We start from the raw sequence: 13,753 nt of genomic DNA on the forward strand, positions 1-13,753 counted from the left end.
ATCAAACAGTCTTCAGCTTGATTTGTCATCATACACAGAAGACATTGAAGTGAAGTGTGGATGAATCTTTAAGTGCTCATTAAGCTGTTTTAATGGAAATGTTACATTTACTACACATTATATAAAATTGCAAAGCAAGCATATGGATATATTACAAATTGTCTTCTATTTACAGCAATTTGTGAGAACAGCTCACAAGATCTTTAAGTTAATAGAGGTGATAATATATATGGCTAATCTAACACTAATTACAATTTGTGATTGATGTGTTTTTCTGTGACAGCTGAAAATGTATCAAGCATATGTAAGACAAGGCCATGAAAACCATCCTCGTGTGGATGTGGAAGTGCTACTAAATGTGCTGTCAAATGGTGACAGTAGCCCACGTCATTCTTAAAAATCTGAAGCCCACTTTGCTTTCTTAAGGCCAAGTATACTTTGATTTTAAGCGTACGTGAGGGTAAAGTGCGCGTGACACAACTTTCATCCATTAGCACATGCAGGTCACACATGTGCATTGGTTTAGCACTAATCAGTTGTTCCACAAGGTGGCAGCACTGGCCCGGGCCATTGTTTCACAGTAGAAAACTAAACTAAAGAGACTGCAACAGACACCAGCATTGACAAGGGTATGTGTGAGGGGTTTATGAAAGAGTCAAAGCATTAGTGCAAAATAAATTCAATGCACATGTGTCACCTGTGTGTAAAGTTCGCACAGTTACAAAAATCAGGAGGTGTGCTTACTTATTCTGTTGAAGATATTTGTGTCACACTCACTCTACGCGGACCTTCTCGTACACATAAAAACCATAGTATACTTTCTGTTCGACTGAACATCCAGTGACACAACTTCAGCTACATTTAAAAAGTCATTAGATACATTCAGAATAATTTAAGAGGCTATTGTGCCTCTTCACTCTATGCAGAAAATGTTGATCATCCTTGTTTAACAGTGTTTTAGAGCCACTGTGTAATATGTTCACTCTACTTCCATGTGGGTTTGTTGGTCCTGCTCAAGATGGAGTCTCTAATCTGCATGGATTTCTCTGAGAAACTGCTACTTTTAAGGGAACGCCCTCGTCCAGACTCTGAAGGAGTTGTCTCACTGATTCGACTGGAGGCCTTGACACTCTGAACCCTCCTAATAGGTTGATCCCCACTCTTTGGCAAAGGTCCACTACTGACAGAGTCCGTTCTACTACCAGGCAATCTCTGAGAGCTACTCCTGGATACGCTCTTTGATGGTGTTCCTGATACGGCAGGTGAGGGCAAGTCTTTTATAGTTCTGGAAGAAGATGCTACAGTGTTGCGAGCAAAGCTAGGCAAAGGCGAAGAACTTTTCGGGGTGTTGCTAGAACTGTCAGGTGTTTGTCCTTCTGAGGTTCCTTGGGCTTGAGCTTGGGCCAAGGCACGCATCGTGGAACGACACATCTTTTCCTCTGGTGCTGGTTTTGAAATGTTGCGAACCGTTTTGGAATTCGTTTTCTTAATGGGAGGTCTATGTTGAGCCGAGTCCTTCGCCCACAGAGAGGTGCTTGGCGTTGCTCCTCTTGGTGCCCTGGGATCCTCTGGAGGGAGACTTGAATGCCGTGTAGGTCTACCTTGCCTCTCGCCTCTTCTGGCTGGCATGCTTTGGTCACGAAGTGGACGTCTGGGTTCGATATTTTCATGTCCGGAAGGTTTTTCGGCTTTCCTCATGCTGCTACTAGATCGATTCTGTCTTGTAATTGGCACCACTTTGCGCATGTTCTGAGTCTCAGTTGCTGTGAGGTTTCTTGTCGGGCGGCTTGCATGAGCAATTACTTTGGATGGAATCTTGGTTTTGACAAGTTTTGTTTTGGGTCTACCAAATGCTCTCTCGCCAACTCTTCGCCCTTCAGCTGTGTCACAGCTATCTGTCTCTCCTTCTTCAGCTGTTACAGATGGACTGACAGATTCTGGACATGCTTGATTGACCATTCCCGCGAGATGTTCATCAATTGACGTTGACACAAAGTGACAATCGGTGGACTCAAAATTGGAGGAAAGGGAATCGGTGTCCTGAAAAACTCTTGGAAGGTTGGATTCCTGTGGCTTTGGGTTAAGTTCAGATCTTTCTTTTATGTTAGGAGAACTCTCAATCTCGGAACAGTCCAAGACAATGGAGCAATCCGTCTCAGTGCAGTCCATGACATACAACACAGATTTCCTACTGGAAACAGTGGGATCCAGAGGCAACGGGGTGTCACAAGTTGTTGAGGAAAAAGTACTCGAGTCTGCTTCCTCTCTCTGTGATGAGATCATTTTGTCATTCCATAATTTTTCTGGTTTAGGTCCCTCCTCAGAGCTTTGACTAGATGGAGGTGTATCAAGGACAAATAATTTGGGAGAGTTTTCATTCCTTTTCAAATCTGTTACAACCACTTCACACTGGTTATCCACAGAAACATGACTGTTATTATTGATTTGGCTGGTTATCTCAAAGGGTAGAAGACCTGGAACTAGTTTGCGTTTCTCCACTGAGACATTTATGTGTCCAACACTTTGACCAGGTATCCCGTGCTTTGGGTTACTTATTCGAGATGTAACTCCACCTTCTGAGAGAGAAGTGAAATAATTATTATTATTGTAGGGACCATTGTTCGTGTTGTAGCCAAAGCTTGAGTATCTAGCTAAAGGACTGATGGGTTCTGTCTCAGCCTTTGGTGAAGAAGCTAGCTTTTCATGGTAAACCTGACTTTGTGGACCCAGCTCCCTATTATCATCCTGTAAGAGAAGCCATGCCAATGTATTTCGTTGATGGTTCCTGCCTGAACGTGGCAGGCTGCTGAATTTCGTATAGTCACTTGCTGCAGACGGAGAGCTGAACTCTGTGTGATGGTAACGGCGGGCACTAGCCGAGCGCCCCAAAGGACTGTGTGGACTTTGAGGTCTTGATTGAAGCAGGAAGTCCAGAAGGCCTTCTTTGGTTAGGATGTCAACATCATTTTCACTGCTGCTGCGACCAAAACCTTCACTACTACCTGCCTCAGCATTGGCTGCACCCCAGGCATTACGTCTCTCTTCCAGTTCCCGTAAGCGCCGCTGTCTAGCTTCCTCTTTCAGTTCCCTGTCCAGGTTGTCCTGCAGGAGAGTGGACAAGAGATCACTATAGGAGTTTGTGTTCACTAATATAATGTTTAGCATGATTTGTAGTTTTAAGGCCATGACACACCAAGCTGTCTGCAAAGAACAACAGTGTTTTCGCCTCACATCAGCTGCGTCTAAATCAAAAAGCTGCAATTTAACACATGCTGCAGGCTACAGTGACATGTAGCATGAGCAGATGTTTATCATTTCAAGATTTAAAGCAAAATGGTCGGACATTAAATCTGTGATATTACAGAAACAGCAGACGGACTGAATGAAATTGCAGATTTATACTCTGACAGCAGGTGGCGCTTATGGAACAGCAGTGATACAGCGTTACAGCTGTAAACAAAGCATCTACGCTTATAAAGACTACTTAAAATGAATTATACTGAGGTAACATGAAAAGGAAATGCCATCAAAACATTTCTGAAGATGGTCATATCCTCTCAGAGATAGATTTATATAAACCCCCACATATTTGTCCTCCCATATTTCGAGCATCGCGACCAGCGTGCCTGATCTGCCTGGAGCAGTATTTTCAACCTTTTCACAGACTGCATAAAAATTCCACACAAATTACATTTTGGGAAATTACTGCAATGCACTTTGTGTGCAATTCAGTAATAGAGATTGGCCAAAGTAAAGCTAGTTTAGATTTATAGCCGGTCGAGCAGTGCATCTCAAGAACCCCAAACTTCTCACACTGCTGATTTAAAACAGGGGGTTCTTCGAGCTCTTGCGTGCCATCTGAACTCACCAAGCTCGCAAAAACTAGCCTGAGAGATGCTCGTGGATGGCTGATGATCAGCTTGGTGTGTCCCAGCCGTTAAAGTCTTTACAAATAAACTTTCAATGACTTTATATGAAATTATTTAATTTGCTGTTTTTCATATGAATGAACTTTTTCAAGTTAGTCAATGTGATATGTACCTTTACAGCTTTTTTGAACTTTAGACAGAAATCTTGGAAAATTCTAAAGCACTCATCCAGTTTGAAGGTGTCCTTGTCTTCACAGAAGAAGTCAATGAGGGCGTTACCCTCCTTGCGCAAGTCCAGCCTGCGATGTTTAAGGTCCTGCAGGGCCTGTGTAGAGCTCTAGCAAACAAGAAAGCAAGTGAGCCATTCTTATTGACATAAAAACATTAATCCATATAGTAAATGAAAATCTAAATACAAATCTAAATTGAGTGAATGATTAATTTACCTGCAAAAATGGATCTAGCTGCTGTCGCAGCTCATCATCATCCCGAATCTTCTGCTCCAAGGAACGTGTTTTTACATAGAGAGAGGAAAACTCTGCTTCTATATTTTCTACTGAAATTCTACAACAATAAAAATGTAAGTAAGCTGAGGAAGGGCTCATAAAAAGTTTGGGTACATAATGACTACAAGAAAAAGGCAAACACTACTGAAGTATTAGTACTAGTAGTTAAATCAAAACAGATGTTTGGTATTTCGGTTTGATACTGGTGTAGTCTTGCATGGCCAGATCTTTACAGTATTAAAACAACTCAATTTAAGATGTTGAAACGTTTCACTCTGAACCTGACTGCACTCTGAACATGTGTTAGCTTCTCTGGGAACTTCAAAAGGGCTTCATCCTTCTTCTGAGCTTCCTTTGTGAGAAAAGTTAAAGAAACATAGGAATCAAAGCAGTTAAAACAAAACGTTTCCTGAAACATTAAAAGAATTTGATCAGTAAATCTGCATCTGGTTTTGTCCTACTTACTAGTGCCACAAAATGAAGCAGGTTCATGCCAGGCTTGTTGGCCTTCGTGTCAGCCAGAGAGAGAAGCGAGGACAGATTGAAGCCCACAGCATTGCCTGCGTAGCCACCCTACGAACACACAGAGAACATCAGTCAGTGTCTGCTGTAAAAGCCATCAACCCTTTCTTGATTTAAAAATGTCAGGGAATGATTTGGAGGAGTAGTTGAAAAGAAAGAGCAAAGGTGAAAAGAGGATTGGGGGAAATGTCCACAAAAAAAGAGGGAAGATGAGGGGTAAAGGAACACTGGAAAGACAATAATCAGAGACAGAAAGAGACTTACTGCATTCATGATGTTTCCCGCTTGGAGAACCAAGTGTAGAATGGCATGGAGCTCTTCACAAGTCATTAGTTCTGTGGAATAATCAGTGTAAACTGAACTAAATTATAGTTACACAACACCAACACTGTAAATATTATTACTGTCCTACTGTCTACAGACTAAGACATTTAAAGGAATCAAATCCACACTTAAGTTAACGACTGCTACAGTAGAATTAGTTAAAGGGTTAGTTCACCCAAAAATAAACGTTAGGCTGCATTTTACTTAATCCCAAGGCATCCTATATGTATATGACTTTCTTCTTTCAGACGAATCCAGTCGGAGTCATATTAAAAATAGTCTTTGATCTTTCAAACTCTATCATTGCAGTTAGCGGGTGTTGCGTTGCATCTGTCCAAAAGAAGTGAAATAAAAAGCGCCCATCCATAAAAAAAAAAGGTGTCTCACATGAATCCGGAGGGTAAACAAAGGCCTCCTGTAGCGACTCGTAAAAACGTAAAAAGTCTCGTAAAAACCAATGTTTGTTTACAGGATCAAAAGAAGTAAAGTTTCCTTACTTTAGCAAAGGAAAACCTCTCCTCTCTGCTTATATATCAAAATCCCCCGATATTCTTCTTTACAGATCCTCGTTTTGTACTTTTTAATTAGTGACCGTTGTTTTGTTTTGACCTCTCCGCTGCGCTTCCACATGCTTTTTATTTCACTTCTTTTGGACCGAATCAAAGACAATTTTTAACTCCGACTGGATTCGACTGAAAGAAGAAAGTCACATACACTCACTGTAAAACCAACTTAATTTAAGTTAATTTCACTCAAATAATAATGAAGTTCATTGGACTTAATAGAAATACGTTCTGTAAACTCAAAATGCTGTTGTAGTAAGGTGAACTTAAAATGATTGCATTTTCTAGTTCCCAGCATACTTTGCATCAGCCAGCAAGGAAAATAAATGTAGAAATGAAGATTAACAGAGAGAGACATAAGTTAGTAAAACGAAGCCTTATTTAAATTTTTGGGTGAACTAATCCTTTAATGCAGGATTAATAAAACTCAATTTGAGTTTTCTAAAGACTCTCAGCATCAATGGAGTGCCATATCTTTACATTTCAATGCTGCTGACTTGAAAGGTCATGAACCTTTGGTTTCTGATACAGCCACAGCTGAGTGACAAAAAAAAATAACTCTTCAAAATGCACGAATTGAATCTTGCTAAAAAGTTCACTTTACTGTTCATCAGTCCACATTATGAATTGTGCATTGAATTACAAGGATGAGTTTGTGTAAGAAAGAATGAGAAATGTTCCACAGAGGTCAAAATAAAAGGCATGCATGACCCCTCAAAGTGTTCTGCCTGTTTAGCTGAAAAAAAAAGACAATTATTACTTAAAAAAGTATTTAAAAATTCCTCCAAAATATGACATAAAGATCTTACCTTCAGTAGCCTGACGCACAATGTTAATCTCATGACTCATGACCGCACAGGACGGGAGGAACTCTTCCTGAAGTACCATAGCCTCAATACGCACTTCATAGCTTTAAAAGTGAACAGACAATCATAAGTGACTTGACTTTTGTGCATGTTGTTAGGTGTTTTGTACTTCTTTCAGAAGAGAGATCTCACCAAGGCAATTGAATCAGCAGGAACATGAAGGAATCAGCCAGTGTCAGCTTATTTGGGTCTCCTTTGAATTCCCGCAATCTTTTCACCTAGTGATTACATGTTATTTAAATCCATATGCACCGGTACTAGGGACTCCCAATGTATTCATACCATTTTTAATTTAACGGCTGATTTATTTGCTATCATCTAGCACAATGTTAATCTTTAAAGCACTAATAATTTTATGTTAATTAATAACAATCTTTAGCAAACATTAATCTTAATGCACATTTTTCATTATCTTGTGATGAAAATAGAATACATAGTATAAATTTACATTTCTGCCATTTATCAATTCCTGTATATAACACATAATTATTAGCACCAGTATTTATAAGCATTCATCTGATTAAAGATTACAGACATTGCCAAGTACAGGCTCCAGTAAAAAAAAAACTAAATAATAATAATAATAATTGAACAAAATACATTTAATTAACTAATCAATAGTCTAGTACACATTCCTTTTAATTATCTATTGGCCCTAAAAAATTTTTTAATGTTAACTAAACCTTAAACTTTTGTTAATTTTTGTTAATTGAAGTAAAGATGAAATACAATAAATGATTAATATTAGATAGAAAAAAAGCAAAAAATGTGAAATGTTACTAATAAAATAAATTAGCAAAATTACTGAAATATAAAGGGATTAACAAAAAGTAATTAAAGCTTTATAGGAATAATAATAAAAAATATATATTGATTTTTTTTTTACTAAGATTAAAATAAATTTAAAAGGATTCTTTTTTAAAATATTGTTTAAGCTCTTTGTTTTTTCCATTTTTAATGGTTATTTATTTACCCTTTATTATTTGTATTTTTTTATATATATATTTTTTAAGTAAATGTTATTTGTATATTGAACTGTTTATAAAAAGAAAGAAAATTCGCTACATCAGCACATGTGATTTGAAGGGTTTAAATCATTTTTTTATAATACACATTGTATCTCTTTAACTCCTAATAACATAATACAGTGCACATGTGAGGTATTTCTCACCTCGGGTGCTTCTGGTAGAAGTTTGAGCAGTTCTTTCAGCGGTTCTGCTCCATATTGCTTACTGTTGCCCAGACGAATGTCTTCTACTATTGCATGATTGGACCTGAGGTAGAAAAACACAAGTACAAACAGACGATTCGTTTTAGGCTCTGCTTCAGCCATGCAACTGGCCAGAACATGAGATTAACCCTTTGCAGGACACTTCAGTGTATGATCCAAAGAAAGCTGTACCTTCACAAGGACAAATTACTTTGTACTCACAGTACATTACATTAAGGTTAGGGGTATGTTACACTGCATACCATCAACACTGGCTCTAAAAACTATTTACAAGTCTGTATTTTTAATGACGTTGTGTCATAATAGCAATAAACTAGGAATTTTGATTTGAATGATTCTGATTAATTGCCCTAAAGATTATAAAGATAAATCAAACTACTTAGTAGTTCATTAATTGTCACTGTAAAAATGTAAATGCATATTGGTGTCCACAAATCCCCATTACCAAACAGACATCAAAACCTTTGATATCCAACATAAAATAAATTCAAAGATCACTTTTATTAATCGAATCCTGCTAAAAGTTAACTCTACTGTTTATTGGTCAACAATTTTGCCTACATAGCTGAAAAAAAAAGACAATTATTATTCCTGATAAAATTTGTAAAAATCCTCAAAAATATGATGTAAACATCAGAACTTAGTAAGTTCTTAACTTCAGTATACGATGCACAATGTTCGTCTCACGACTCATTACTCATAATAAAAACTTTAAATTACATACTAAATTTTAATCTAAAACAAAATGAAAATGAAATAGTTCACAAAATGAGTAAAAAGAAAATGTAAAATCAATTTAAAAACTAAACTAAAACAGTACATATATAAAACTAAAATAACACTCAGTCCTGGTGATTATAAGCACAGTGATTATTGACCATTTAACTACTAGATGATTGTCAAAAGTGAGCTCATACTGTACACCGTCCCCCTGGAAATCTTTTTTAACAGGTTTTGGTGATTACTTCTCTTAATAAAACACAGAATTACTTTTCAAATATGAATAATAAGTCAAAAAGGTGTGAAAACATTGCACAAAAAAAACCTTGATAGTGTAAGTGCATTGCTTTTCCCCCCAGTGCTTTGTTCTTGAAGCCTGGGACTAATTGTAACATTGTCTCCTGTACGAGTGACACAAATATGATTTTACTACTTGATCACAGAAGAAAGCAATGACTCTTTGCATAATCATTGATAGCCCTGCTGCCTTTGAGGATGTGGAAATACCTGTTCATAAATAAACAGAATCCCTGTTTACACAGGACACATCCACTTTCACCTGCCCTTTGATGGAAACTGCTTTTATCCTTAAAACATATCTTATCATATATAACATATATATCTGTAACTAGTATTCGTAACAGTGAATGCAGACGGCATCCTCATGTGAACATCCAAGAATCAATCAGAACCTGAAAGCTATTGATCTTTCCACAAGAGCATCGTGTTTCTCTTGACCGCCAGATCCTATTTCTGTGCTGGAGCTCATGCACACGCAGGCTTTTACACATGACCACGCTGAGAAACTTACTTCTTGAACTGTTTGAGGAAAATCCCAATGTTCATTCCTCTCTTGGAGTCCAAGATGCTGATCTGGGAGAGGAATAGAGATGGGGATTAAAACGGATGGAAAGATACACAAAGCACAGACAATGTGTGTCTTCTGTGATTAATTCCCATTCAAATGTTTGGCCTTCAGGGTTTTGTGGCACGCTGATTTGAATGAAGAAAACTCCTGTCTTTGATGTCGCAAAACAACTAGTTCAAAGACTCTTATTTTTTTTATTTTACAGTGTCCTTGTTACATGTTACATATACTTAACATAATAATAATAATAACAACAGTTAATTATGCATAATTACATGTAACCCTAACCGTAAATCTATATAGTAAGTACATTGTTCTATAGTAAGTTAATTACTAGTAGTAACAGGGACACTGTGATGTAAATGTAAACAATTATTGCAAAAATAAACACCTTGGGAGTAACTGGACCATGCAACATGAAACTGAACTCTTTTATTGTTGTTATTATTATTATGCAACACGAATAATATTTTTCTAGTTTCTGAAAATGATATTAATTTTTATTTGAAATGAATCGTAGTCAAAATCCATAAAACTTTCGTCTATTTTCAAAATGCAATGACGATTTTTGTAATAAACCTTGATAAATTTCTGTCCTTCCACTGAAAGCCAAAAGTTTCACACTTTAAATACTAGATTCTCATGCATCAAAGCATTTTTTAGCAATGTTTATTCATGGATAAAAGCCTAAATTAAACTGGTTCTTCATACAAAAAACAATTTGGTTTGGGTTTGAAACAACATAAAAGGTGAGTGACTGATGACATAATTTTCATTTTTGGGTGAACTATCCCTTTAAAGGCCACAATGCTGTCCATGTCTTTTTTCGCATTAACATAATATCAGCACTATGTAAACCTCAGTAGTGACTCATTCTGAGTCATTTTAGAGGCAACTAAACAGACCCACAATCTGTCACTCTCTCTCTGACACACATTTACATGACTGTGTGTGATACGTGTAATATGTGACACATCACAAACTCAAAGGAGTAGCTGGGTGGCGTCTGAAATTACAAACGAGACACACACACACGCTCCACGCCACAGAAGCGTCATTAGATCTACACAGGTACACTCCATGCCTTCGTGGATAATTACAAAGCTACTCAGACCAGCGACAACCACACAAAACAACACTAAACACAGCTGGTCGCTTAGACACAAATCAGCAAGCTCACGGGAGCATGTGTTTTGGGTAAGAGGGACATGTTTGTCTTATGTGCAGGTGGTTGCACACTTAATAATCTTTCTTATAAGCTAGTATAAACGATGTTCATACATGAAAGGAAATGCATGCATTATAAGCAACTGTTAGCCTACAGAAATACATCATATCATACGAAATTAGTGCAATTTGTATGGAACAGTAATGATTTGTGCATAATGCTTATATAGTGTTATAATACCAAATCAAGTAAACCCCTTAAAAATATGATGCAATTATTTTAATCTTATAGATTGAATACAATATTCATTCTATCAATCTAAAAAGATTCATAAATATTGATTTGAATTGAAGATGCTCATGCTGTTTATAAATGGTTTAATTTTTTACATAATTAAATATGTTCTAGACACATTAAAAATAAAAGTTTCAGTGTCTGTGCAAACTTACGAAACTTACGTTTTAAATATAAAGATGTTCCACTGTAACTTGATATAGTAGATGTATAATAGACAGATTTCAGAATGGGAATAAATCTTTGCTGAATTAGGCACAATGTGTATAGATCGTTTTTGGGAGAGGTGCAGTAACTCAGTTGAGAAGATGTATATCAGTATTGATGTGCTGTAAGTGTTGATTAAGGGATTTGTTTCTCAGATCTTAAATTATCAGTGACCCAAGTCGACATGTGATTATACAGCGCACGCTGTTCAACACGTCATTTTCCTAAATATGCTTTTAACAGATTAACAAGATCAAATTACACTGACTTCCAAAGACCAAAGAGCTGAAGCTCTTCACAAGGCAGAGAAGACACAAAAAGAAACGAAAAACCTGGGTATCTGGTAGAGATGCATGATACACTGATGGTCCAATCCATATCGGATCATAGTTTTTTGTGTGTGTTTTTTTTTTTTTAATCAATGTCATGCTTCTTTATTTTTGCTATGTGGGAAAAAAATTATCATTGTGCTTTATATAATAAATTTGTCCCCAGGCATGTATCACTGTTTACTTGTAAACTTTTAAGATTCAAATTTACAAAATGTATATTTATATCTAATATTGGCCAATATTGATATATAAGCAATATTGGTTATCAATACTGATTTATCTTTTTCACATTGGTGGATACTGGTGACATTGGGTTTCTGCAACACTGATAATAAGTACCTTATATTGTGTGGCAATTTCAAAGTGAAATGTGGCACTAAAATGCACGTTACAGGCTTGAATTGCAGTTGTAATTTTATTAGGTTGGTTCAAGTATTGTGGCAGTTCAGTATTTAAACGTCCGGTGACTGTCACTTAAAGGTTAATGCTCTATCCTAACATTCCCCCTACTCCGAACCCAACCCTAAACTGCGAAAAATGCATTCACTGACACAACCATGCTATTTTACCTTACTTTAACACAGACTTGAGCTGTTCTCACAGGATTTGTACCAGTGTGAAACATAGTATCACGTCACATGATCTACAAAGCAAACCTACAGTGACGCCAACATTCAAAAGTATCAGTTTTCAGATCTCACCGAATGTTACAATTGTGCTTATGATTGGAGCACAATTGTAACATTCGGTGAGATCTGAAAACTGATACTTTTGAATGTTGGCGTCACTGTAGGTTTGCTTTGTAGATCATGTGACGTGATACTGTGTTTGATTGGAATTCTAACCCTGTGAAATTATTTTTGCTTGGAATAATTTACATGTATGTATTAAACAGATACAAGTTGAAATTATTTTTAAAAGGGAAATTATAAAATGGCCTTTTTATGATTAATTTATAGAATTCTTCTTCCATTGTTGAAATACCGAGGGACACAATGGAAATAAGCCTGGGGACGGTTTTGAAATGTGTATGAATAAGTCTTTATGGGCTTTTTTTGTATTCTATCTTAAATTTAGTCAAATAAAACAAACAAAAAAGAATAAAAGCTGTCAGTGCTCATTTCAACTGGAAACTGCTGTAATTTTTACTTATTTGCATGTTTTTGAGTTTGGCAGGAACGTACACTAGGTAGAGCCTGGGGAAGATCTCAACACAGTATATTCTATTCAGTCAATTTGAGAAATCAATTCCACTTAAATAGGATGTTTCAAGACTGCTGGGTGTGCAAAACACACGTCTAGCGTGCAGAGACAAAATAAATGCACTGTCTAACAAGTTGAAGCTATTCCAAATGATGGATGATTCCTTACCTGATCCTTGCTCTCCTTAAATGAACCTCTGGATCTCCCGGGACGAGGATGTCCACCGCTTGTCTGGGCTCGAACCTCCTCTTGCTGCCCAAAGAGCTCCTCCACCGTCCTCACGTCAATCTGATACTGCTGCTGTCTCACTGCTAGAGTCCAAATGTTGGGTTTCCCCCGAACTTTCTCCTCTGGAATGGTTTTCCAGAAGAAGCTCCGCACCCGTCGTTTCTTGCGTGAAGCATGCGACTGAGTCTGGGGTGGAGGAGGAAGAGGCGGAGGCGGTGGTGGAGGACAAGAAGTGCTGACATGTCCATGACTAGGAGAATTCGTTGAGGTTGTAGAGGGCTGAAATGGAAGGGGTTTCACTATTGGCTTGGTAAAGTCGCTTGCCGACTCCTCCGCATCAGTCACGCTTGCCATGACAAGCATTACATTAGCAACGACACCAGGCCTGGAGGACCAGGATGTGAAGGGAAATTTATACAGCTTCTAGGTGGTGTCTGTTGGAGTCCCAAGGTATCTCTCACTCATAGTCGCAAACACAACTAACAGCCGGGTAAATAATCAATCTCTTAATTAGAATTGAGTGCAAAGGATTCAGAACTGAACGTTAAGCCAATGTCTTGACATTCTCACTTATTTTATCTTCACTTCCTAGTCGCATAATGCCGTGCTGTTCCTTCCAAGCTTTTGCCCACTGAGGTGGGGTCAGAGGTCAACCCTTGGAACTGCAAGAGGGACAGACAAAACACACACACATATACAGAATTAAAATTACTGAGGTGCAGTCAGGCGAAGGAACTTGGAACCTAAAAACAGAGGAAATGAGAACGTAACAGACATCAAAAGAGATGTGGTTGTGCACTTAAGGAAACGCTATTGTTCACTGGGGACAGCCTGCTTTGTGTAAAACGATCT

At 37.5% G+C, this 13,753-nt stretch overlaps 1 protein-coding gene across 1 annotated transcript; it reads right to left on the reverse strand.

The window, feature by feature from the left end:
* Window positions 1-739: 739 nt before the first annotated feature.
* Window positions 740-13,542, reverse strand: LOC113108483 (FH2 domain-containing protein 1-like). The gene is made up of 11 exons (XM_026271650.1): window positions 12,842-13,542; window positions 9,413-9,474; window positions 7,822-7,924; window positions 6,783-6,868; window positions 6,594-6,694; window positions 5,162-5,232; window positions 4,841-4,948; window positions 4,657-4,727; window positions 4,316-4,433; window positions 4,042-4,206; window positions 740-3,102 (listed from the first exon to the last, which is right to left on the reverse strand). The coding sequence occupies exons 1-11, from the start codon at window positions 13,262-13,264 to the stop codon at window positions 985-987; spliced, it is 3,426 nt and encodes a 1,141-aa protein (XP_026127435.1). The 5' UTR covers window positions 13,265-13,542; the 3' UTR covers window positions 740-984.
* Window positions 13,543-13,753: the final 211 nt, after the last annotated feature.

The sequence above is a fragment of the Carassius auratus genome, chromosome 1, assembly GCF_003368295.1.
Source record: "Carassius auratus strain Wakin chromosome 1, ASM336829v1, whole genome shotgun sequence".
Classification (NCBI taxonomy): domain Eukaryota; kingdom Metazoa; phylum Chordata; class Actinopteri; order Cypriniformes; family Cyprinidae; genus Carassius; species Carassius auratus.

Excerpts from the sequence above, each read along its gene's own strand:
- LOC113108483 (XM_026271650.1), bottom strand. The coding sequence starts at position 13,264 with ATGCTTGTCATGGCAAGCGTGACTGATGCGGAGGAGTCGGCAAGCGAC. Across the intron at positions 4,728-4,840 it reads TGCTTCATTTTGTGGCACTA|GAAGCTCAGAAGAAGGATGA; the intron begins GTAAGTAGGACA and ends TTTCTCACAAAG. Across the intron at positions 4,207-4,315 it reads AGCTAGATCCATTTTTGCAG|AGCTCTACACAGGCCCTGCA; the intron begins GTAAATTAATCA and ends CTTGTTTGCTAG.